Source organism: Dunckerocampus dactyliophorus, chromosome 3 (genome assembly GCF_027744805.1).
Source record: "Dunckerocampus dactyliophorus isolate RoL2022-P2 chromosome 3, RoL_Ddac_1.1, whole genome shotgun sequence".
In the NCBI taxonomy this organism is placed as follows: Eukaryota; Metazoa; Chordata; class Actinopteri; order Syngnathiformes; family Syngnathidae; genus Dunckerocampus; species Dunckerocampus dactyliophorus.
Window position 1 is genome coordinate 9,043,175 of NC_072821.1, and position 25,961 is coordinate 9,069,135.

Below are 25,961 nucleotides of genomic sequence, written 5' to 3' on the forward strand. Positions count from 1 at the left end.
TATGTGCTCAGGTATTTTTTGGTTCTGGTGGCACTAAAATTCACAGAAGTGGCATTATTGAATGATGTAAGAGCATATTTTCCCAAAGTAGACCATTTTCCAAAAGTGCAACCACAGTTGGAAAGAGGTATCTACCAAACGTTCACTTGGAAGTTATCCATTTCGGAAGTTCAAATCTGTGAATATATTTCTAAATTTACTGCAGTGTGAATCCGAAAGCATGTGTGGATCTGAAAGCATGTGTGTGTGGACCTGAAAGCATGTGTGTGTGGACCGGCAAAGCGGGACATTAATGCCAAAAGTCACGTGTAGTTGTAGAATTGCTTTTTTGTACTTGGAGGTTTTTTCTTGTACGTGAAGGATATTTTTTTGTACTTGAAAGATTTGAGTTTGTAGCTACTTGAAGGATATTTTTTTTTTATAATTGAAGAAATATGTTTCTTTAAGTGCAATGTATGCTGTATTTGTCCCTGAAGCAGGATGTATTTGTTGTTTGATAGGACGTTTCTTCTTGCAAAAAATATTTTGTGAATGATGTTTTGCATTTGCAAACAGCACCGAGTTTGCTAATCATTGGGCGTGAATGAAACATGTCTTCTGTGTTTGTGAGGTTTTGGCATGATTTCAACTCGAATGCCGAATCACTCTTTTTTAGCCATATGATTTACTTGGAATGTTTTGCTCACTTTTCTCACATTTTTGATTAAATTTTCGGCACCTCATATGTTTGTACATATGTGTATTGTTTGTCTGCACGTGAAAATGTTAGTGATATGTGCGTACGTGTGTGTGGTGGGGACAGTTTCGATCACATGAGCATTGGCTCATGTGACTGTTCACGTGACCTCTTGTCTGAATGGCAGCAGTGGGTGCCGACGAGGAGCGGGTAGTTCTCTGACTGACAGTTCGAGGAGACACACAGCTTAAGAAGTCGTTACATCTCCAACAACAGCTTGAAAACTAGCAGCAGGTAATTCTTATTTTTCTTCTTTTTCACCAGCAAAGTTCAAAGACGAAGAGTTAGCCGCTAGCTAAACCACAGCCAAAGTTGTCAAATCACACTTTCCGTTTTGAACTGAAAACGTTTGGATAGCACCCTAAACGAGCAAAACAACAACTAGCAAAGACAGCTAATTGAGCCGAGTCATTTTTGTACATTATATTGAAGGATGGCAGACTTATTCAAACAAAATAGATGATTAACCAACAAAGACCTGTACATTTATACTGTAGCAACTAAAGTCTGACGCAATTGGTGAAATTCACGTTTCGCAGTAGCAACACACAAGAATAAGTATCAGTAACAACAAGATCCAAAATATCGTTGCACATGCAGTATATACACCAGGCTATGAAAAATGAACAGCAGCTGTGTACGTAACTCCTGTAAATACACGTAATAAGTACCTATGGAGGTATGAATGGAAACTGTAAATTACTAAATAAATACTACATATGCAGATGTCAACAACATAGAGACTTACACCACTATTTCAAGCTGCTTTCATTGCCTTGGTGTCACTTCTACAGTAGGTGTCTTCAAGGCTGTTTCCCCAGATACACAACAATATGGCTCTGTATTTCCTGCCCTACTTATTGATTCAAATACAAAACATCATGATCAGCAGCTATTTGCATTCCAAGGTAATCAGATAAGGCTATGATAAGAAGTAGATGAATGTGTAAGGAGGCAAAGGTCTCATTTAGATTAACTTGACCCAAGTTGCCATTTTGTCTCACCGGTGGGAAACTTGCGTGATGGATTAATGTCTCATTCGCGCTGCTTTAGGTTTTAGCATGAAATGACGCTTGCACTGGCCCACTCTCTAGGTTTTAGAAGTGGTTTATGTACTGTACATAAGGGCAAGGTCACAACCGTATAAATGTCACTTCAGGCTCTGTGACTGTCCTGTACTAACTTAATTTTCCATTAGAAATAATGGAAATTATTCTGTTCCAGGGTCAAACGTTAACATCATCAAACTGTTTTTTTTTTTTTTTACTAAAACATTTTCAGTAACTTTTTAGTGTACAAGTGTAAATAGAATGTAACTACTGTCATATTAAGACTAGGGTTCTTTGTTGTCACTCAAGTGTAAGAAGTTAACTGCTGTCAAACAATCTATTTCACACTGTCCTTAAAAGCGGGATTTTTACTTGGTCTCTGTTCTGAGTGAACATAGGGAGCTGAAATGGCAATTTACTGGCTTTAGAGGTAGTTTCAGGGCTGTAACAGGCAGGATGCCGCCTGTGTGAAAGGGAATTGCTGTAAAGCCAGGACAGCGGTATAAAGTTTAACACCCGACACGCTACACTCTTCGAAACTGTCATTTGAAACAATGTATTTTTAAAAGTAGATACATATGTGGAGGTAGCAACTTGCAGTGACGTTAAAGAGTTTCGATCAGCTACAAGGCATAAGAATGCAGGGGAATTTTCCGTTCTTTCTTCCTCCATCTACTTTTCACTGATGATGAATCCATTAACCTCCACCATGTGATACCAGCCTACGTACAATGGCTGCAGCTGCAGCATGATCACTGGATTCACTTCTGCTTTTCCACAAACGACACCTTCTACACCGCAGCTCTCAAAGATGATTTTAAGTCACTGTAAAACTGCTTGCTTCATACTTGCTGCTTATAGTGTTTGATCCTCTCTCTCCTAGGTTGTTGTGGCACTGTTAATCTTCCATGATGACTGTGCACGCAGTGGTTTTGATGGACCACTGCCCTCTAATCCACAGCACAGGCTCGACATCACTTCATCGGCGTCTCTAGTGGCTTCTTTTCCTGGAGTGCACTTAAAATTGCACTGCAAGACAGAATTGCTGATCTCAATAGATGGTGCATGTGTATCTAATGTAATGGCTGGTGATTTTTCGCTGAAGTACGGTCCGGTTACACTTAACGGAAACACAAACCGTGCTGTTTATAAATGAGATACATGTTTGAAGGCAGTGGACTGTTGAAGTGTGCTGACGCAGTTGTGTTTGACCACTGGAGGACACTTTGTTAGACAAGACTGGACATAAGTGTCTAGTCAGCCGTGAAATGTTTTTGTATGTCGGAATAACAAAAAAGCGACCATCTTTTTATTTGTCTTTTCAGGCAACATGTCACAAGCAGCCGTCCTCTTATTGGCTGCCACCTTGTCGGTGAGCATGGCCAAACCCCCCATCCACCCACTGTCCAATGAGATGGTGGACTACATCAACAAGATGAACACTACCTGGAGGGTGAGCTTTTAGTTTCCTTTTGTGCTGTTATCCATTCTTTGGTTGTCTGTGACGTCTTCCTACATCTGCTGCTCCTCTGCTGCAGGCTGCTCAAAATTTCCCCAACGTCGACTACAGTTATGTTCAGAAACTGTGTGGGACAATACTGAAGGGACCCAAACTTCCTGTCATGTGAGTCTGGCTACTACTGCCGCAGGAAGTCACCGTTGAGTTGACAGTTGGGAACAGGCAAATTTTTGACCCGGCCTTTATGTGCTCATCTCTGCAGGGTTCAATATGCTGGAAATCTGAAGCTGCCTAAGGAATTTGACTCCAGGGTACAGTGGCCTGACTGTCCCACACTGAAGGAAATCAGAGACCAAGGCTCATGTGGCTCGTGCTGGGTGAGGAACCAAAGAGAAAACAGTTGATATGAGTTGGTACAACCTGCAGCCAGACAGTAAATTTTGATTTAAAATGTGGATTTTGACAGCCATGGCAATATTTAGTCTGTTGCATGAAAAACGACTAAAACTACCGGTATACAATTAGACTGAGACAGACTTTATTGCTCCATAAGGGAAATTGCTTGGTTACAGTAGCTCAATTGCAGAAGAAAAAGACAAACACTCTTAAATAAAATGCAATGCAATATGAATAAAATATAATAAAATCAAAGGAAAAACAAGATTTGCATATTTACAAATAGTGTGTAAAAATATAATAAACACAAGTACATTTACACTTTATACAAGGGAGGCCAGACACTATGTCCTAAGCACTAGATATGATGTACTGTATGCAGGTTTTAACAAGTATCTTCATTGGCCACCATTCAAAACAAAAGCTAAAATCAGGTGGCCAAAATAGCCATTATGTTGATTTTAATGTAGGAAATCAATTCAATGCTTTTATGACTTAGTGAGCTTTCTGGAAACATGCATTTAACATTTACCTTGTTAAACAGCTTGCTTGCTCGTAATGGTTCTTCATCAAAAGCCATTATTTCATTCATACAACAAGTTTTGGACATTAAATATAGAGTGACGATTTGGTCTGTATAACAACAATCGTTTGTGGTGTGTTTTAAATGAATACTTTGCTGTACAAGGTCTTTAGTGCCCTTAAAAAAAGGAATGTGACATGTCCTCACACACTTGCAAAATGTTGTTCAAAGGTTTGTACAAGTAATATTGTGTATTGTGCCCACTCTGTTTGCAGGCATTTGGTGCCGCAGAAGCCATATCTGACCGTGTGTGCATCCACAGTAATGCCAAGGTCAGCGTAGAGATCTCAGCAGAGGACCTGCTGACCTGCTGCGAGGATTGTGGCATGGGGTGAGAATTTGTCCCAACTGCACTTCCCCAGGTAGCAGTCAGTAGCCATTGAATAATTTAGGACCAATACAGACACGTTACACCAGAGGTGTCCAAAGTGCGGCCAAGGGGCCATTTGCGGTCTGCGGCTTGTTTTTTTTATTGGCCCGTGGCACAATGTAGAAATAAAATTAAACCAAAAGAAATCCAACAAAATATGTAAAATTTGAGAGAATATGAAGACAAAAAGCTGAAATGTTGATGCTTATAACAATAACACTAAACGTTGTCCTGAAATATACATATAACGTTTTTCTTACCATTTTTCTTAGCCTTTTTACAAAATAAAAATTTAAAATAAAAATCAAAATGGCCCCGTGCATCTTTTGATTTTTCAGTATGCGGCCCTCAGTGGAAAAAGTTTGGACATCCCTGTTTAACACCCAGTCCCAGCATATATCTGAATTTTGGAGGCTCTTTTGAATATCAGCAAACACAATCTAGTTCTAGAATTTCATCCACATGTGTTAAAATTAGGGCTCTGTCAAGATACTAAACTAAGTCTTTTTCAGATGTAACGGTGGCTACCCTGGAGCTGCCTGGGAATTCTGGACTACAGATGGACTCGTCTCTGGTGGACTCTATAACTCTCACATCGGTGAGTGACACACTCCGAGCCAGTCACGAGGAGCAAGTGAGTACAAGTACTAGCTTATCAACGTCTTCCCGTCCGTAGGTTGCCGTCCCTACACCATCGCACCCTGTGAACACCACGTCAACGGTACCCGCCCTCCCTGCACTGGGGAAGGTGGAGAAACACCCAAGTGTGTTTTCAAGTGCGAACCCGGATACTCCCCCAGTTACACGAAGGACAAGCATTATGGTAATAGAAAGACCTTCTCTCCTAAAGCTGATTATGGGCAAGAGTTTAAGCATATAGCACATGTGTTTCAGGTAAAACATCTTATAGCGTGATGTCAGATGAGGAGCAGATTCAGTCTGAGATATTCAGCAACGGCCCAGTAGAGGGAGCATTCATCGTATATGAAGACTTTGTTCTTTACAAGTCAGGCAAGTATAGATGCACACTGCATTTGATGAACTTGCTAAAAAAAATTGTTGATGAATGTCTTTTTCTTGTCTACAGGGGTGTACCAGCATGTGTCTGGGTCCATGCTGGGTGGGCATGCCATAAAGATACTTGGCTGGGGGGAGGACGATGGTGTCCCCTACTGGCTCTGTGCCAACTCCTGGAACACTGACTGGGGTGATAATGGTGAGAAAATACAATTTCTACCAGCCCGGGATGCATCACGAAGTTCAAAACCATTCATGGAACTGATTCACTGTAAACTCTTTAATCTGAACTCATTCATTCCCTTTGAGGTGGGAATGATGGCACTGAATTGATTTAACCAGCTTTTGGTTTGTGACATTTTTAGGGTTCTTTAAAATCCTACGTGGATCAAATCATTGTGGCATTGAGTCTCAGATTGTAGCGGGCATCCCCAAGTAGAACCAAAGGTAAAACAACACTCTAAATACAACACTGCCAAGATAACATTCTAATAGTTCTGAAGTCTGTGTCTCATGTTTCTTTGTGTAGGTTTTTGAGTGTCGTCTTTCAATATGTACTCACCAGAGGGCGACACACACCACCTTCCTGCACTGGAATTTACACCATGTGGTTAGTTTGTAGTCATGCAGTTAAAGCATCATTGATTATTTGCAACAAAACATTGAAGAGTTTGTATTTTTAGGTGCCTCTTAGAATGTCTGCAACCACTGTATGTGCCTGAACACGACATGTTCTCTCCTTTGAAAAATAGTAGCTCATATGAAGTTTGCACAAGTGGACAATCACAAATGTGCTTTTCACGTTGTCTTTGTTCATGTCTGACTTTGTATGTGTTAGTATGTGTCAAAAGTTTTATCAATACAGGTATTATATTACTGCCAGTTTTATTGTTCAGTGCCATTGTTACTCTGTAGGCATTTTAATTGACCTGTTAAGGCTTTTAAATGTCATCACATGAGGAATTAAATGTCTTTTAATAAGGGTTGAAGTAAAGTTAGTGTTTTATCTGCCTGCAATGATCAAAGTCTTGGTATACACCTGTTGGTAAAATACATGCTCTGAATTAAATGTGTTTGGGTTTCATTGTGAATTTGTTCATGTGCATCATTTGTTCATGTGCATCATTATTTTTTTTTATTAATAACCATTGTAGCTTGTGTAGTAGTCTACAAAGCGCACTTTTTTTTTGCAGTGGAGCGAATATTTCAAACATTAACATTTTGGGGGGGTTACATAATAAATTTTTTTACATATCTGAAAAATTGCACAGTTCACATTTCAACTAACCTAAAAAGTACTCAGACTATACTGAACACTTGCAGAAAGCATTTGGATGTTGTTATTTGCAGTTTCGTCCAGATATATTCTAGTTACATGTCAAAAGTTGAGAAACCTAATTTTTTTTATTCACTTGAACCTTCATACCTGGTGTTACACTACTTCCGCCTTGTTGTCAGAATAAACACGCCCCTTAATAGAGTAGGGTAGGCTTGTTTTGTTACCCGGCGTCGCTGTATCCTTCACTACACTGTGCTCCTAAATTGAAACTTAAAACGTCATACAACCACAGCAAAGAGATAAAGAAATTATATTTACATTCTATTAATGTGTGTATTATTCTGTAAGACGATAATTAATTATTATCGACATAACTAATATGTCATAAAGTTAGGTCGTGGACATCTTATGGAGCAAATCAAACACCACATTATGGCGCTCAGTTGGAACCGGCTAGACTGACTCCAGGCAAGCGAGAGCCTTGTCAAGCTAGTCCGTGTGAGCGATGGAAGGTGGCGGCAGGGCTTCGTGGATGAAATATGGGTCTGCAGTGCCCCTGTTTGTGCTTATTTTGGCCATTTGGTTCCGGTCACCGGACAATGGGGAACTGGACGACCGACTGGACACCGTGCTGTCCTCGCTCCTCCGCGCAGAACGCAAAGTTGGAATGAACCACGTCGCTAAACCGAAGGTGGCTATTGGTAAGTACTAGCAAACTTGGCTAGGTCATGCTAACCGAAGCTTTACTATCATTATTTCAGTGGCAGTTGTATTCCAAATATGACTTAATTTATTGACGAATTTCTTGAAATGAAACGGGTGCTAAATAGCGGTGTTTTGGGAAGGTTGGCTGTGGTAACACATACATTAAAGCCACCAAAATGTGGCATACGCTCACGGAAGCATTTCGTGTTCTGGGAGTTGACTCTATGAAAATCAATTTAATAATAATAATGTGTGTTGGAAACGTTTCTTGCCAGTTGCACAAGTTTGTTCTGGTAGAACTCGTTTTCATGGGCTTCTCTTAGTACTGTTTATTGTACTAGTATTGGAATGTTTACAAGTTGGTGCTAATTAAGGCAGGAATTTGTCTTGCTCCTTCTCTCCTGCATTATTTTTAATGTCTGTAGAACAGTGGCGCCCCCGCCTCCGCCTGATTGAATTGTTGACAGCAAGCAGTTTGATCATTCAATCACACCCCCAAGCATAGATAGCTGTTGCCTTCAGGTGTCTGTAAATAAGAGTGATAGTGTGACCGATGTTGTCATGTGGTAATCTCGCCAACCTTTGCACAGTTCAACGCCACATACTTGAGTAATTAGTATGAGTTGGCATCACATGTCAGCCTACTTACGCCATGTATTTCTGAAGCTACTACGTGGCACCAAATGTGTATTATGCATTATGGTGTTGCAACACCACACACATATTGAAGATGCATGGATTTTGCTTTGCTGAAGTTGACCAGAACTGCTTCTTGTGCTGCTTCTCCCCTACTAGGTTCTGTTTGTGCGTGCCTAATAATAAACATTCAATCATGTTTCACAGACTTTGCACATCTTCTTGCAGGTTTTGGAGGCTGCGTGGACCTGATTGTGGACGGCGTGTCCCTGCTCAATAAGATCGGTCTCATTCCCGCCGACCAGCCGCTGCATCATGACTACTTAGAAAGCGCTGAGCAGTTGTCTCAGAGCTTCGCCTACTTCTTTGCACCTGGAGCTGCTGCAGAGTAAGCATTCTCTTGTTTTTGGTTAAAATAGCTGCTCTAAAACCACAACCAGCAGACACAATCGAATGATACAATATATATATATATATATATATCTGCCCTATGCAAAGATAATAATGCTCAGTTTTGTTTGTTCACATTTTTGTGCTTTAAAATGATTCATTTAGGCCAAGAATGCATAAAATTTGCTTAGTCCATAGTCAGCCACGAAACATCCCTCGTTTATTGCAGTTAATTGACTCCAGACTGGACCACGATAAGTGAATTTCTGAAGTAGGATTCAATATTAATAAGTGGAATATTTTTTTAGATGTATCATAGAAAACCTGTTTACGATCTTCTAAATCCGGTTTTTAACATTATTAGAGCCCTCTAAACATGAAATAACACCACTATAGTCACTTTTACATTTGTATTACCCAATATACAGTAGTAGATATAATCACAGAAAAAGATAACAGACTCACATGTTAGCAGTTCCTTTTTTTTCTGGACAGCATATTTCCTAAAGGGCTAATTTGCCTCGTGACGAAAGACTTAAGAGCGGCAACGACAGGGAAAGACACTGACAAAGTGTGTGACGAAGTAATTACAAGTTTGTTCAATTGTGAAGAAGAGGACTTTAATGCTTTTAGTTCCTAAGAGGAGGTTGGGGACGGTGATGAATGATTTTTCTGGGGCCGTGTTACACACAGTGTTCGCACTGTTTGGCAAAAAGCATTTATTTCATCAAAAGTTTAAAAATTAGTTAAAGTTAAAAGTAATTATTGTGTAGGTCTTTTTTGTTAGGTCTATACTGTGGGCATGTGTGCATGCTTCTTTGATGGATTTCTATCCAGACCAGCCAAGAACATGCTTTGACACTTCTTAAAAAATATTGCACACCCCCTCTAGGCAACTCCTGACTTACTGTGCCTCCCTCACATGCTTGCTCTCGCTCGCTCGCTGTGTCACCCATTACCACAAAGATGAATGCTTCACTTGTCACATTTCAGAATTGCATTAGAAACGGAAATGATAAGTGCTGGACAATAAACTGGCCTTCAACAGAAAATTGTTAGGGATTTAAATGACATCATGTTCTGACTGTAATAAAGAGCATAGCCCGTAAGTATGCACTATCATAAGTAGTCATGGGCCAGTTACTGGTTTCAAGGTATACCACGGTATGAAAAGGTCACAGTTTCAAAACCGCTAAAATAGTACATCACACTTCCCTACAGTATGAGTGAAAGTGGAGGTCCAGTGCGGCAACTATGTGGGAATACTTTTCTCATGTCCTATGTTATTCCTCGCAGTTGGAACTGTGCCTCCAATGTGATGAAACCACAGGCATGAGCTGTGTCGTCAAAAGTCGGGCAACTTAAATGTCGTGGCATAGCAAGCACTGACGTCAGCTGCCATTGGAATCAAGCGGTGTCTGCATGGTGGTATTGCATTTTCTTCTTGTGGGTGGTGGAAGCCGAGTGGCAACCAACTTTAGGGCGCATTACCGCAGCTACCATGTTAGTGTGGCCCAGAGTTATGAACGCTCTACGGCAACCGGATCGGCCCGATCTCGTAGCGGAAGCCGATATTATCCGATCTTAAAAATACAGCGGATCGGTAGCCGATCTCGATCATTAAGATCAGATCGGGACATCCCTAGTCAGAATCTCATACTGGCCTAGAGACTAGACTAGACTAGAGAGTCTTGTGATTAGGCATTCCTAATCACAAGACTCTCTAGCCTTTTCAAAGTTATATTTCTTATCAACACAGCATAGCAGAAATTAGATAATGTCATGCGATCAATTCTAACTGCTTCTTTGATCCAAATGCATAAAAATATCAATATTGTAATGAATAAAAGTATCTCAAACCTTGGCATTAGTAGTATTGCTATTTTAGTATCAATCCGCTCATCAGTAGTATGTATGTATCGTACGTAAGGGGGAAAGACTAAAACGTTAGGTTAATCATGTTTGCTAAATGGTCAGGTGTGTTGTTTATTTCGTGTGGGTTCACCACCATTGGCAGAGAAAATGGCTTCCGGGTGATTGCACACAAATGACAAACCTGTTTAACGAGTCGTCTTTTGCAGGCGCTTCATGCTGAACGGGACGCTCTTCAGCGAGTTGGTCGAGGCATCCCGTGACCTACCCGGAAACCGATGGGCGGTGGGCGGCAATGCCCCAGTCATGGCGGGCCGCATGGCAACCGAAGGCTGTGAGGTGTTGCTAGGGGGAAGCTTTAGCCACGACTTTACCGATGTCCTGGCGCAGCACATCACTGGTACAAACACACACATGCACACTGATGCACACATAATCTCAATCTAGTAGTCACTTATTACATTTATGCGTGTATTTATTCACACATGATGCAACCCATAATCATCTTTATCTATAACACCAGTGGCAGGAAACATTGTAGAAGAGCAAGACATTCATCTCATCTTGGAATATCCATCTGGTGCCAAGTGGGGGCGCTATTCCTCCCGTAGAGCCAACAGGTACTGCTATATTTGAACAGAGCTGTGTAGTTTCATTTGAAGTTTTACTGAGCAGTACGTTATTAAAGTGGTTGTAGTTTGCTCTGCTGCGTCATACTGTAGGCTGCTTCTCATGTCATGCTTACTTAAGAGGCTGCATGAGAGAGAACAATATTAGAAACCTTTCATTGGTGCTGTACAGGTACATCGTCCACAGTGATGACCATAATCCCTACCTGGCGTCCATGCAAGAGTTTGCCAAGAAGCTCAGAGACTTTCAACCGGACCTTCTGGTTGTGGGCGGCTTACAAATGATGGACAACTTCCCCTTCCAGTCTGGTAAGAATGGGAATTATGTTGTTTTGGTCACTTGTCATCTGGCTGCAGTTTTAACATGGTTCTTCATCTCAGGTGAGCGTGGCGCTCTGCTGTCCCGCCTGGCCGAGGTGCTCGACACCTCCTCTCCCACCATCGGTGTCCATTTTGAGATGGCCAGCTTTGTAGAAGAGAGCATCATGGAAGACCTGCTTTACTATGTCATTCCTCGTGTAAGTATGACAACACGTTACTTGGTCTTCATGAAACAAACTAGATTGTCAGGTAGTCAAGTAGAGAGAAAATAAGTGAATTGCCTTTATCTGGGTTTTAATTATGAGAAGGATTTAATTAGTTATCGACAGACAACGCTGTTTTTATTCTGAAGTGGATTGCTTTAATTCACACTATAGCAGGGGTCTTCAATTAAAATTGAGTAAGGTTTGTTTATGGTTTTTTTTGTTTAGTTTTTTTTACAGCAAAGGTCCGAACCTTATTTTCCCTTTAAATTGCATCAAACAGACTTGCTTATATGAATATCAAATGTAATGAAACCCTGCACATCACTCTGTTGTTTCAACACAACACAATTATCTTGGCACCCAAATTGCATTTAATGGAAAACGGGACCAAATTTCACATAAATAAACAAAGGTTTGACTGTACAAACCATGGATGAACACAAGAGGCTTATTTTTAAGTTACGTAAGATTGCACCGGTTTCTCTGGAAAAAAGTAATATAAAATAATAATTTAAAAAGAAAAGCTGCAACAGTACATTCTCTTAAATTTCACATTGTCTTGTTTTTGTTGTAGCTGATATTGGGATTTGCTTGAATTTGTCACACAATTGCTCTTTTTGTTTACCTTTGAGTAATATCTCTGCAGCACGAGCAGTCCTTCACACTCCCCTGTCAGTGACAGATGTTTTGCTGTTCTCCAATATCCATACAGTCCTTAGTGAACACTCATTTGCATGTTGCTGTATCTGTATTTTCACATCGTAACACAGTAAATAGCACACATACACTTAGCATGGCTACACAAAGAAATACACAACCAGTTTGCACTAAACTTCCATAGAGAGGAGTTGCATGGGTCCACGAAGACTGTCTTCAAGTTTGGTGAAAGTCTGGATAAAGGTGCAGATCCACGTTTTTGTCATCAAAGGGAGCATCCACACTGCAAAAAGTGAAACAAAAGCAAGATTAAGACAATATGGCATGAATGGGTTTTGCCTTAGTTTTGTGACACCGGATGCCCTTCCTGACAAAACGCTGGCCAGGAATTAAACCCAATCGCTCTGCCAAAGTCATAATGGTACCTCCCATTTGTTTAACATGCGCAATGCAGCAGCAAGTAGCATGCTAGCTAACAAATATATTGGCAAAGTGATATTTAGTTATTTATTGATGTAACAGTACATAGCTATTAGTGTCATACAACTGGTGATTTTTGACTTATCAAGTGTGATGTTTTAAGAGTGTCTTTATTCAAGTTATTATGCTTGTGCTCCTCCAGGCGGACTCTTTAGGGATGAATGAACAGGAACTCCCCAACCTGCTGAGTCTGCTCAAAGGCTCCAACATCACCGTGCTGTCAGACCCAAACCCTCGTGTAGCGACCGTCCTGGACCAGATGAGGGAGGTCTACCGCCTGGTCAACCAGCGCTACAAAGACTCCAGCGGGCAGGGTGACGACGCACAAGCATGGAGCAAACCCCTGACCCGCCTCCACGTGCACACGTTAGCCTTTCAGGCCATGATCGTGACCAGAGGCTCCCAGTGGAAGAACACCATGTCAGCCACCGCCAAAGCCTCGCTCACGGCCAACCGCCACGTGTGCGGCTCCAATGACATCGACCCCAGCAAGGCCCGGCTCATCATGGACGACTCTTTCTCTGTCAGCCGGAGGGAGGGCAGTCAACGCATCCCCCTACAGGAGAGCCGGCCCGTCAGCTGCTGGGAGGAAGACGACTATGAAATCTGCGTGGCGCCCGTGTTGGTGTGCACAGAGGTGTACCAGACAGCAGGCGGAGGAGACAACATCTCAGCTGCTGGCCTGGTGCTGCAGATCTAAAGGAATCACTCAGTCTCTTTGTGTGTAGCGCTAACCTGCTGTTGTGATGCAGTGTGTTTGTTGGAGCAAACACTGGCACAGATATAACCCAGTTCACTTGTGGTGGACTACAGGGTCTTTTCTTTCTAGACCTTTCCAGTAAGCCTTCACTGAATGTCTACAGTATGTTGGCTCAGCGGGTCTTCAGTGACCAATATATGCATTTCCTTTTTTAATTTGAAAGTTGTTGAACCTGCCTTCCTCTAACACACTTCTTTACACGCCATCTTTGCTGAGTCATTGTAGTCATGTGACGGCAAGGACTTCTTTCAGTTTGGCCCACATCGCCTAACCAGTGTCACATCATTGTATGCAAATGAAAAGGCTTGATGTTTTTTGCCACCTACATGCAATTCCAAGTTCCATGTAAGATGGGCATTGGACTAAATGTGCAGTCTAATCAAATTTGCTGGACCATACCTTTGCAGGTAGGCTCATTCCTGTGTCTGTCTTCTCCCATCTTCTCTTCATCTATTTTCAAAGAACTCCAGGTCAGGGGATTTGAATGGTTGGGGGCTCCTGTACTTCCTGAAAAACTGATTTTTGTGCTCACCCCAGACTGTTTACTCTCTCACACTAGGAACTAAAAAAATCCTTGTGTTTAAACATAGCTAAAGTTAGTGAGAATTTTTTTTTTCTCTCAAGCTGCTGCACCTCCCCCCGCCTCACACTTTGAAAAGCCCTGTAACCTTCCAGTACATGTGAAAGAATGGCTGTGAGTGTTTTGTTTAATGTTGTCACACAGTGCAATAATGCAGAAAGCATTAACGAGACCACTGTCAGAGGCTGGATTTACTCTTCCAGTTTTTCTTCTTTCCATTTGATGTTTCGCTGCCCTGCCATTTTCTACCATCATCTTTTAACCACATTGTGTGTGTGTGTGAGTGACTCTTTAAGGACCAAATAGTCAGCAAGGACTGCTTCCAAAAACATTCCCGATCATCCATGCTTATTTCTTCACTAGTTTCCTAAATGTTCATACCATAGAAGGTTCACATGTATCCATATTACAGTGTAACATGTATGAGGTCAAGAGAAAATAAGCTACCTTTATTGATTGATGTTCTTTACATCATTCTGATCTGATGCTGTACTGGGAATATATGCTGGATGTCAATGAGCCTTAATTCTTTCTGGGGGATCTTTTGGGCTGTGTATTCTCCAGTGTGATAGGAAGCTGAACACTAACGGGTCACGTTTTTTGCTGTGAAATCTTTTTTTGTTGTTTTTGGTATTTAAAGCAGAATGTGTGTTGATAACTTTTATGCACGTTAATTAACGTCTCCAATGTGATTAAATGCTGACACAGCAGTCTGTGCTTTATTATTCAGTTCCCTCCAATGACTGTCCTACATGTTGAATTCCATGCAATATTATACTGTATATTCATATTTTGTCATGTAACTAAATGAACAAATAGCAGCAGCTCTAGTAGATATTCACTTCCATGCATGGATAACGCTCCACTGTGTTGTCATCTACACTTCAGGGTCAAGGATGAGGTGGTTGAGTAAGTCTTTGCTGTAAATGAGGTTAGTCTCATGGTCAGTGAGGGCTGTCAGCATCTCGTCCATCTCCTCTTGAGTGAATGCCTCCCCTTCACAACACACGTCACAGATGATGTACATTACACAACATGGCTCTTGAATGGATGTAACAAGTGGATGTTTCATTACACCCAACAGGCTTGTGTTTAAAGTTGCTTTACCTTCTTCAGTCATGTACTGTGATAGATCGTCTGGGTCGAGGAAGCCCTTCTTCTCAATGTCCAGAACCTGAAAACAGAAGTAAAATAATACTTTACTACATATTTGAACTGGCAGTACAACACCAGTAACATTAAATAGAGCCCAGTCTTGTGTGAGGAACCTTTTCATCAACATTTTCATCCCAAAAAATGTTTTCAAGTTTTGTGTGATCTTTGTTTTCATATATATATATAATTATTTGTCAGAACTTTACCCCCTATTATATCTAATTTGAAGTTTATTCAAATCATTACACATCCTCACTCAATGAAATCACATGGTTCTGCTGCCTTACAGTAAGCCACTGCCATGTGTGGCTTCTTACAGTTTTGACTTAACCAAATATGGGTCCTGTTCTGTGTATGTATGCATTTCATGATATGCACATGAGAGAGTGTGTGCACGGTATCCTTAATGTTTTCCATTTTGTTGACTTAGCATGACTGCTGATTTGTTGCAGACAATGACAGTAACGTGTGTTGGCGTCCGCATGTGGACTGGTTTGCTGGTTCAACTGCTACCACTGGGTCCTTTTGAGTCCTTTCCAAACACAACTATTTATGCCAGCCTAGCGGCGTGAAGAAGTCCACGACGACATTGGCGGTCTCACCTCAAAGGCTTGAAGCAGAACGTCCTCAGAGATGGGGGGGAACCTTCAAAACACACAGAGTCCAAACAGTGTTATGATGACACAGCAAATAGTATGAGGAGCTTTTGGAATGTTCTTTAATACTACATTACTCACAACTGCATAGTCTAATGAGGTTATTTCTAGTGATCAGTGTAAAAGCAGTTATGTGGCAACAGAACCTAATGTTGTGGTTACTAAAGACACTTTCTTACTTGTGTTCCAGAAGAACTGTGGTCATGGCGGGGAGGAAGCGGTCCAGGTGGATGTATCCTGTTTGGTCCTCTTCGACCTGGTTTGTAAAGAAAACACCATATTTCCTCAAAAAGACCCGCTCAATGTCTAAAGTGTCTGTTTCTGTTGTAAACTCGCGCTATATAAATGTATAAATCTTTTTTTTTTTAACTAAATCTCATCACATTATTCTATAGTTTGTCACACAGCCTTTTGTGTCACTGTTGATATGTTTCTGTCAGCCTTATAGATGCCACACGGTATACAGCAGCACATACCTACGCCGATTATAGTACGTGTGGACATGAAAACTAGTAAATATGCACGTGATACGATGTAATACCTACATGCATACCTCAGCTATGAAGTTGTGGAGGTCTGCCTGAGTGGGGAAGCAACCCAGAGAATAGATGATCGTGCCAATCTCTCTAGCAAAGAGATGTGACATGTAAGTTGTCACAATGACTTACCTTAAGTTTACGTAGAAACACAAACATATTATTTATGCGTAGCAATGGAGGAGCGCTCACCGCACATCCACGGTTTGGTTTGATTGGTAGTCAAACGCCTCGAAAGCTGCTCGAATCTTTTTGTCCACCTCTGAGGAAAAAAGAAAACAACGAACACTGACTTTATAACGTCTACCTGAGAAAACTTAACTCCTTCTTAACGTTGAGAAAACCAAACTGGACTTTCCATGTTGGCCGCCATGTTTGTCGTAGCACAGCAACCGAGCTGCCAGGCACGTGTCATTGTAAATGCTAGTACTACAACTACGAATACAAATATAATAACACTAATAATAACTATTGGGATTACTACTACGAATAATATAGCAGTAGTAATAACAATAACTCGTTCTTAACTATGACAAAACAAACCTGCACTTCGGACGTTGGCTGCCATGTTTGTCGTCGCCTAGCAACCGATCTGCCAGGCACGTGCAATACGACTAATAATACTACAGCTGCTACGATTACTGCTAAAATACTAATACAGTTGTAGTAATAATAGTACTAATAATGTTTATTGACATGAAGAGGTTGCCACAACCAACAACCGACCCTTATGGCGTCACAATGTTTATTTGTTGCGTCATGACGTCGTCCCATAAAACTCGAACAGAACAATATTAATACAAACCCAACATGTTTTGTAGGCATGAGAATGAAAGGTACGGAACCCCGTACCGAACCCCGGAGCCGACATAGAAAGGCAGACGGAAAAATGAGAGGTTTTATTTTCTCTTCGTAAAAGGGTTAAAGAAAAAGAGCTAAAGGGCCAGTTGTAACACAATAATACAGATAAAGACCGAATTGACTGCTGTTTCACATCTAGTCAAATTGTACCTCGTGCAGTGGCGTGTTTATTCTGTCCAATTATTTATGCTAATAAAGCAGTCATTTCATATTATTCAAAAGAGTTTGAGTAACTTGTCACGGAAGTGAGCGGTTGATTTCATGTGCACGTGTTAAACTGGCAAAACATGTAAACAACCGCCTAAGAAAAGTACACATTCCATCCTGAAATTCTTCTTTCATTAACTCAAACAGTGGAAAAATACACACAAAGTTCCATAACACTTGAAATAATTAAAAATAAGGTTTATAAATAATCATCTTAATTAATTATGGCTTAAGCTTTAGGATACTACAGTATTGCATTATTTTCATTCAACCATCTGATTCTTTTGAGTATTTTCCAAAAAATTGTCCATATTGATGAACTGCATGAGGCTCTCCCTCATGTTGTTGAGGGGTCCCGCCACAAGGACCCATTTTCTTTTACCGAATAGAAATATGTCATTAGTCTTGCACTGTGTTTGTGTGTTCACATTTCCTGTTGGTCCTGATGTGCAAGGACTTCCCGTTCATGTCCACCGTGCTCTGCTGCAAAGGCTTCTGGGACTTGCTGTCCATAGTGCTCTTCGACATGCTGGATGAATTCATCCTCTTCTGCTCTCGCATCTTGTCGCACCTCTTCTTGAGGCTGACCATGTTCACCAGGATCCTTTTTTTCGTCCAGTATCTCCTGGTCGTTGCCGACGTCTGACAGCCTCTCGTCCAAAGGCACCTTCTGTAGATAGAAAGGTCACAGTCAGACACTGATCACTTGGTCCAGCAACCTCATACTATGCCACTTCTTTTATTTAGGATTGTTCATTTCACTAATAAAACAAGATCACTATTATCGGCCGATAATGGCAAAATTAGATATTGGATCATATCGGTATTGTGTTTTGTCACAAAGGGCTCAGGCAAGAACTAGCATCCCGGTGTGCAGAGGAAGAGGAGTCACAGGTGGTTGACAAAAATAGGTTTATTACAGGTGTCCTCACTCAAGTCCAAAACACTAACCGGCCAAGCCACGGAAAAGGAGGAAACTAAAAACACTGCTAGAAAACGAATAGCAGGAAAAAAGGGCTAACTAACTAAGGGCGCTGCTGGGAACCGAGTCGGGATGGCTCCGCCTCTGCCGGCACAGCATGCACTGCAAAAAAAAAGGCAGAGAAGCGGCAGCAGAGCGGCAACACAGATGATGACAGGTTTTTTTCTGCTGATAATGATATCGCCGCACGAATGATGACCTCATCAATCTGCGTCGTGCTGCACAGAACGTTGGTTTTGCAAGGGGGGGAGTAATGCGTCTTTGTTGAATACTTGTAATCTAATATGACACCTCAGGAAGAATCACTCGGAATCACATGTCACCGACGCAAGCGACTGGCAAAGATGTGTTGAATGAGTCCATTTTTTTTGGGCCTGGAAAGGCAAAAGGAGTGCTGTTGCTACGAGAGTTTTGAACTATTTTAAGTGCTGAGAGCTGCTAGCAAGGCAAGCTAACCTGCTAACTCCTGAAGTTCAAAGCAGCTGCCTAGCAACAATGCCAAACAAAGAGTGAAATGATACTGCTCTTGGAAAACGGGGTCCACAATTAAACAGTGCCATTCTGAGAGTTGAATGAGGATTTTATATGATATGGCGCCTCGAAGTATGTGAATCCGGGTCCACAATTAGATGTAGAGACAGACAACGTTTGGAGGCTACATTGCACCTTGAACGGGGAGATGAAAGCAACATCACAAATAAGGCAAGATCTATGAGGCCTGCAAACACAGATTGGGAATGTACAATCACAAAATAACAGCCTCAAGAAGACCTTCTCGGAGGTCCATGATGAGGTCATAAACCATAGAGCACTGCGCAATGATACCAAGGCACTACAAGATGATATCAACATACTACAAGATGATAATGCTGCCTTGCGCGCTGCTATTAAGGGGGTTAAAAACCCTGTGGAGGAAAATAGAGCACTATGCAATGATGCCAAGGTACTATGGGATGATACCAGGTACTACTCGATAATAACACTGCCTTGCGCACCACAAAATCATTGAGTAAATGAAAAATACAATTGATGAGATGTATCAGAATGCACGAATGAACAATGTGATCCTCACGGGGCTCCGAATTATAACCAGGACAAATGCCAGGGCAGTCCAGAACAGAGGAGAACCAGATGAAATGGATGTTGCTTCAATAAAGCAACAAATTGCCAAATTTCTACCCATCAAAGGAGGTGGATGTCGATACTTGCATCCCACTGTATGGCAGAAACAACACCACAGTCATCATTAAGTTCACCATCAGGGAATCAAAACCACACTTCTGAAACGGGGAAAGAAGCTGAAAGGTACAAACGTCTCCATGAATGAGCATCTGGCAAAGCGCAACGTTGAATTTAAATTTGACGTGCCTTTTTTTTTCCAAATAGTTACAGTGTGAAACATCTATTATTGCCTGGAATGACCAGTCAGTTAGCGTGTATAAACGGTTAAGTGCCATACCTCTATTTGAGTCAATGAAGGAGAAAGCAGCTCTGAAGGAGCCAACAGACCATCCTGGTTTACGTCTTGAGTCTGGAGCAGCAAATCCACCATGGGCACCACCTGAGCTCACAACAAGGACATCACATGACCACACAGCGGGTTGATATTCGAACATAGTCGTCCTCTACTCACCATGTCGTTCCCCGGTGCATCAGGTGCATGTTGGGAGTTGTAGTCGGACAGTAGCTTCATCATCTCCAAGCCGTCCAGGAGTCCACTGTGGTCGTAGTCATAGAGATGAAACAAGTAGAACACCTCTGACAAAACGACAGGAATAACACATTACGTTGAATATCAGCATAGTTTGTCCTCTTGGACGTTAAAGGTGCATGTTAAGACATTTACCTTGCTCCCACGTTTTGATCTCTTCACCATCTTTTGTATTCAATTCAATGTAACGCTGCAGCAACCTGTGCCGCGCACACACACACACACACACACACACACACACACACACACAACCCATCCAAACCAGTCACAGAAGGCAACAAGAATGTATCTATGTGGACTCTTCCGTACTAAGTAGTATAATGTGTGACCCACATGTGATGCTGTATATGTACTGCTTTCAGGAAGGCAGTACACACTGGACACTTCATTAGGTACCCCTGCACAGTCCAATGACAACGAAGTACACGCACGAGAAGGACAAATGATTAGAAACAGCTGTCAGTATTCATTATTATGTTCGGAAAGGCAGGATTTTGGCATTGGATCTCATTACTGTGTACCTAATGTTGTGGCCAGTGAGTGAACGAGAGGTCAGAGGTGAGAATATATAAGAAATGTGTACCAATTTTCTCGAGGATGGATGTGAATTGTTTATTTGAACCAAGATGACGACATGAAGCAATGCCATTGTCTTGCACGTGTACCGGTAATCTTATCAGCATATACGACACAACGCTGCAGCTAAAGTCCACACAATAATAACAGAAACACAAACACATGCTGTTGTTGTGTCGCTCACCTTCGCTCCTCCTCTCCTGATCCAAAAGGATTGGTCAACACCACGGGATGAGCATTTTCTGGATCTTCTCTGTGAAATGAAACAAGGTGAAAATGCAAAGATTATTAACATATGTCCCAACCGACCAAGGATGGACACAATAATCCACGAGCTGATGAATAATGATAAATGGTCTCTTGAAGCAACTCAGGTAAAATGTAGTACAATACTGAAACCACTAAAGGCGCTGTTGAGTCAGTCTCAACTAGTATGCTGTCCACAGAACCACATGGTGCCAGCTGTGGGAAGTTGAGCTATGTCCACACTATGGTCGAAATACTAAAATCAGTATTATTAACACTTGCATGGAAACAAGAGTTGAGAACATTCCAATTTTCAGGTGTTCATAAGCAATCAAAACTGGCCTAAAATTAATGGAAATGGAAGCAGTGGAAAAGTGACATTCTAGGCCTAATGAGGATTTTGAAGGGTGTCCTGGACGTCTTTGACAGAAAAGGGGCCTTAGCAGCAAACTAAAAAAAAATGCACTTTCATGCCAGGCATGGACCCCACAAAAAGGATCCCATGGAAAATGGCAATTTAGACCATTTCTGGGTCCACCAAGTCAAAAAGAGTCAGAGAGAGCAACCTAAAAATAAAGCAAGTTGATTTTTTTTTAACACAACCAATGAACTGAAAAGCAGACTGAAATGTATATTAAATGGGACACAGGTAGAATGCAAGTTTACCTTTGTGAGCCCGTTAGACCAGGCGCAGTGTGGGACCGGTGAACGTAGAGAACCAAGACCAGAGCCATGAGACACGGGACCAGCCTGCTTAGACGTGCCTTCATGATGACACCTGCAGCAACGTATGTAATATTGTAATGCAACTGCCAGTACACCTAATATACTGTATGAACTAAGTGTTTCTTATAATGTTCACCTGTAACTTGGGATTCAATTTACTTCGTAACATGAATTTTTTTTTAAAAGCCTGTAGAATAATGTGATTTCACCCAGGCGATCAGTAAATAAATTGTTTTAATTATTTTTTTAAAACCATATACAGTACATAATTATCAGAAATATGAAAAGTGATTTGAAAAATGCTAAAAAGTTGTTAAAAACATATTTCATATAGAGTTAACTGTGTCTAAAGGTCAACAAAAATGTAAGGTAGAGCATTCGGTATTTGACATGGTCGACATTAGTGTATTGGAAAGCCACTTCATTCATGGTATGGTCAGTGAATGCGCGCGCGTGCACACATATTCGTCAATTAAACAGCACACACACTGAATTAAAAACCGGTTCCTCAGGAAGGCGGTGGGGCTGCACGTTAAAATAAAACTGCTAAACATGTGTCAGGAGAATGCCAAGTGACGATAAACTTTGCTTCTTCCTACTCCTTTTTGGATATGATGAATTGTGCAAGTGTAAACACGTGAGTTTCCATAACGTAACTCGTTAAGCATGTCCGAAACAAAAAAACATGACTATGACCCAAACGACTCACATAAAAGCGTTCTATTATAGGTTCCTAATAAAGTGAAAGAGGCTGGTCTAGTTTGCCGAATGCACCACAATGTAGAGGGCACACGTACACACGCACATGACTACCTACCTGCTATGCCAGTGGGTGTGAGGAAAAGGAAGGTACAGGTGCAGTGTTGCATTCACGTCCAAGAAGCGTCGATCGCCTCCTCCTTCTGCTGCTGCCGGTACGTGAACGCGCCTCGGGCTCTGCACTGCGTCAGGCGCGCGCTCCCGAGTGGAAAGTGTTTTTTGGTCCAAGGAGCCACGTGGAACATCCTAGAAGACAGCTCGTCTGTCTCGGCCACGTCCACAGCAGAGAGATCCACTGCAGCCTACTCTGGTTGTTCCGTGTCGGTTGAGCTAAGCTATTGGCTTCCATTGCTTGCATATACAGTTACACCCTACTGTACTGTACAGTCTTGTACCTTATGTAAGTTCAATGCAATCACTTTTAATACATACTGCTCTTTACATACACATTAAGAGTACTAAATTTGACTATACAGTGGAAATAAATAATAGTAGTCATTAATCTTTTATTAGACCAAGAAACGCCGCAAGGTGGCTTACTGGTTAGCATGTTGGCCACACAATCAGGAGATCGGGAAGAATTTCCGTTGGGCAGCTCTGTGTGGAGTTTGCATGTTCTCTCCGTGCGTGCGTGGCTTTTCTCCGGATACTCCGGTTTCCTCCAACATTCCACAAAAACATGAATGTTAGGTTAATTGGAGACTCTAAATCGTCCATAGGTATGAATGTGAGCGTGAATGATCGTTTGTCTACATGTGCGACCAGTCCAGGGTCTACCCCGCCTCTCGCCCGAAGTCAGCTGGGATGGGCTCCAGCATACCCGTTACCCTAGTGAGGATAAGCGGCATAGAAGATGGATGGATGGATAGACGAAGAAACATATTTGCACCACCACTAGGCAGTAGAGCCACGTGACTTTCCCCAACCAATCAGAGGATATCTAGATAATGACCAAATATTTAACAATATTGAAGTAAGAAATTATACTAAATATATAAAATACAGAAAATTGTTGTAGATTTCATAATTTTATTATGTAAATGAAGTAAACCAAAATATTAAATATGTAAATAACGTAACAAATAACACACACACGTTTTGTGTTTTACTATATAAATAAAATGGCTATTTAATAAATATATTGTAGACAGTTGCATGTAAATAACATATTTAGTTGTTACATGGAAAATCAACGTCTCAAAGTATGCAATTAAAAAAGCATAGGAGAAATATTTCTAAAGTTAAAAGTATTGTGCATGCATTTTTTTAATCACCAAACATAAATATACTACATTTTTTAAATATTCAACTTACAATAAATCAGATCATCATCAAATCGATTGTTATACTACTATTTATACATTTCTCCTCCACTGGATGAGTTTATTATAGCTGTGAATGAATACGTGTGGTTCCATTGTCATTCCAGCAAACAGCCACTAGAAGGCAACACACTAAAAATTAAAGGCATGCGTACACTGACAAATCAATAAATGCCCTCCATCCATTCATCCATCCATTCATTTTCTATACCACTTATCCTCATTAGGGTCGCGGGGGAATGCTAGAGCCTATCCCAGCTGACTTTAGGCGAGAGGCGGGGTACACCCTGGACTGGTAAAACCACAACAAAAGTTCAATTCCTATGATTACCAACTGCGTTGTCAAGTCACAGCAAAAATAGAAGCACACACACACACACACACACACACCAGCAAAAAGCACGGAAACACAACAGTAAAAGGAAACGATACTTGTACCTGTGTGTTGTTTCAATGTCCAGCTCATTATGTCACAGCTGGATGCTGTTCAAACATCCTCATTAAGATTGCCCTCTAATTGTTGGGGTGCTGCTTGGTGTGTTTACATGTACAGTACTGTATATCATCGGAGGAAATGCTTCTTTTCTCTCACAGGCAAATGATGCAGAAAATGAAGCCATTAAACTCTACAGAATGTACTGTACTGTATCTATGGCAGGATTCCCACGCTGTTCTGTGTGTTCTACTACTGACTCTTCGGCCATCTTAGTTTGAATAGCATTTACAGTAAAATCAATACGGTTCCTGCTGTGATGTATTGAATAGTTCGTGACACTTTAGCGGTTTTAGCCGCGCTTCAGAAAAGTGGTACAATTAGAGTCATTTGCTACATTTGAGTGCTGTGCCCGCTTCCCAGCACCGTGTCACGCAACTGCAGGGCTCTGTTTGTTTTCAGCATAGCCCAAGTGCATTCACGTGCATACACACATACACACACACTGCAGGTCCCATTTGGAAGCCTCCCCTCCGCTCAGTTATGTAACATGGATTAACGTGCACTATTTTATGGGCCCCAACAGTGCAAACTATAGAAGCTATTTTTAGGCCCAGATCCCCAATATAACATCAACACACGATTTGGCTTAGAATGATTCAATTAACAGTGATATGTTGGAAAGAGGCCTCCCTTATACAACGCTCATGTGGATACATCTGAGGCTGGCTTGGGTACATTGCTTAACTCGATGAAAAAGGCAAATATAAACAGCTCTCAGGGCAGATGTACGCCTAAGCATACTGCAAATAATTACAAAATCAAAAATGAGCATTATTATCTTTGTAAAGGCAGGATAGTCGTAGTATTTGAGTTTGTTTTTTGTTTTTTTGAAGAGAACCATGTGCAGTACCCCACCCATCAATTCGATGCTAACCTCAGAAGTTTTTGCTCAACTTTCAAAACTCTAGATACAAACCTCAACACAGAACATCAGCATAGACAATACCAAAAAAAAACTAAACAGTCTTCAACAATACACATTACATTTAAATCATTAGTCCACTGAACTTAAATCACTTGCACAAAATAACACATCAAAGTGTTACCATTTCAAAATGGAACACACACAATACATATGATATGACTGTCCTTTCATCTCATACAAGTACTCAAAATAAGTTATGGTACAAAAAAAGGTGTGGCTCCTAATGCACAGATTTATTGATGACCTCAATTTATGGATATCCTGTGGGTAGTAATGACAACTCCAATAACTGATGATTGAGTTCAGATGGTGGTAAGAGTATACAGTCGTCCCTCGCCACTTTCCACTTTGCAGTTTCACTCTCACGGTTTTTCAAAAATATATTACATAATAAAATGCTTTATAAAAATATGCAAATGTTACGTATATTTTGCTTAAATTAAGCATTTTCAAGCATAAAAATGTCTGAATGAAGTAAAATACAAATATAAGGCATTCAAAAGATGCAAAGACAATGAAATGTAGTAATCTACCCTCCTCACTACGTGTCTGTAGGGTTACGCTAATGAGACATACAAGGATCAGACTCGATCGCTGGAACATGCTTTTATTGCGGCAGGCAAAATAATCCCTAGTACAAATCCCTAATAAAAACAGGGGCTACTTTTGCGGCCGCTA

The 25,961-nt window shown here is 41.2% G+C and overlaps 4 protein-coding genes across 11 annotated transcripts; 2 read left to right on the plus strand and 2 right to left on the minus strand.

Moving 5' to 3' along the window:
• The first annotated feature begins 812 nt into the window (after positions 1-812).
• ctsba (cathepsin Ba) lies at positions 813-6,701 on the plus strand. Its single transcript, XM_054770602.1, has 11 exons — positions 813-970; positions 3,111-3,238; positions 3,324-3,409; positions 3,507-3,621; positions 4,439-4,554; positions 5,106-5,191; positions 5,270-5,416; positions 5,488-5,604; positions 5,681-5,809; positions 5,976-6,057; positions 6,140-6,701. Exons 2-10 carry the CDS (start codon positions 3,116-3,118, stop codon positions 6,047-6,049), a joined length of 993 nt encoding a protein of 330 aa, XP_054626577.1. The 5' UTR covers positions 813-970; positions 3,111-3,115; the 3' UTR covers positions 6,050-6,057; positions 6,140-6,701.
• A 620-nt stretch (positions 6,702-7,321) lies between these two features.
• On the plus strand, positions 7,322-14,836 carry adpgk2 (ADP-dependent glucokinase 2). The gene is made up of 7 exons (XM_054770854.1): positions 7,322-7,590; positions 8,459-8,618; positions 10,702-10,892; positions 11,016-11,112; positions 11,294-11,430; positions 11,503-11,639; positions 12,928-14,836. Exons 1-7 carry the CDS (start codon positions 7,395-7,397, stop codon positions 13,483-13,485), a joined length of 1,476 nt encoding a protein of 491 aa, XP_054626829.1. The 5' UTR covers positions 7,322-7,394; the 3' UTR covers positions 13,486-14,836.
• efcab2 (EF-hand calcium binding domain 2) lies at positions 12,128-17,182 on the minus strand. Of its 8 annotated transcripts, none has more exons than XM_054770858.1 (8): positions 17,016-17,182; positions 16,665-16,734; positions 16,490-16,562; positions 16,116-16,192; positions 15,883-15,925; positions 15,233-15,299; positions 12,482-12,588; positions 12,128-12,394 (listed from the first exon to the last, which is right to left on the minus strand). In XM_054770858.1, the coding sequence occupies exons 1-8, from the start codon at positions 17,038-17,040 to the stop codon at positions 12,308-12,310; spliced, it is 549 nt and encodes a 182-aa protein (XP_054626833.1). In that variant the 5' UTR covers positions 17,041-17,182; the 3' UTR covers positions 12,128-12,307. The 8 variants fall into 8 exon arrangements, with proteins under 8 accessions (XP_054626833.1, XP_054626840.1, XP_054626839.1 ...); XM_054770865.1 differs by having other exon boundaries at positions 16,482-16,516; positions 17,016-17,043; XM_054770864.1 differs by lacking the exon at positions 17,016-17,182 and adding an exon at positions 16,831-16,841 and having other exon boundaries at positions 16,482-16,516.
• A 47-nt stretch (positions 17,183-17,229) lies between these two features.
• cgref1 (cell growth regulator with EF-hand domain 1) lies at positions 17,230-23,097 on the minus strand. The gene is made up of 8 exons (XM_054770857.1): positions 23,081-23,097; positions 22,599-22,786; positions 21,722-21,833; positions 20,994-21,062; positions 20,369-20,433; positions 20,156-20,280; positions 19,982-20,083; positions 17,230-18,210 (listed from the first exon to the last, which is right to left on the minus strand). The coding sequence occupies exons 2-8, from the start codon at positions 22,648-22,650 to the stop codon at positions 17,965-17,967; spliced, it is 771 nt and encodes a 256-aa protein (XP_054626832.1). The 5' UTR covers positions 22,651-22,786; positions 23,081-23,097; the 3' UTR covers positions 17,230-17,964.
• Positions 23,098-25,961: the final 2,864 nt, after the last annotated feature.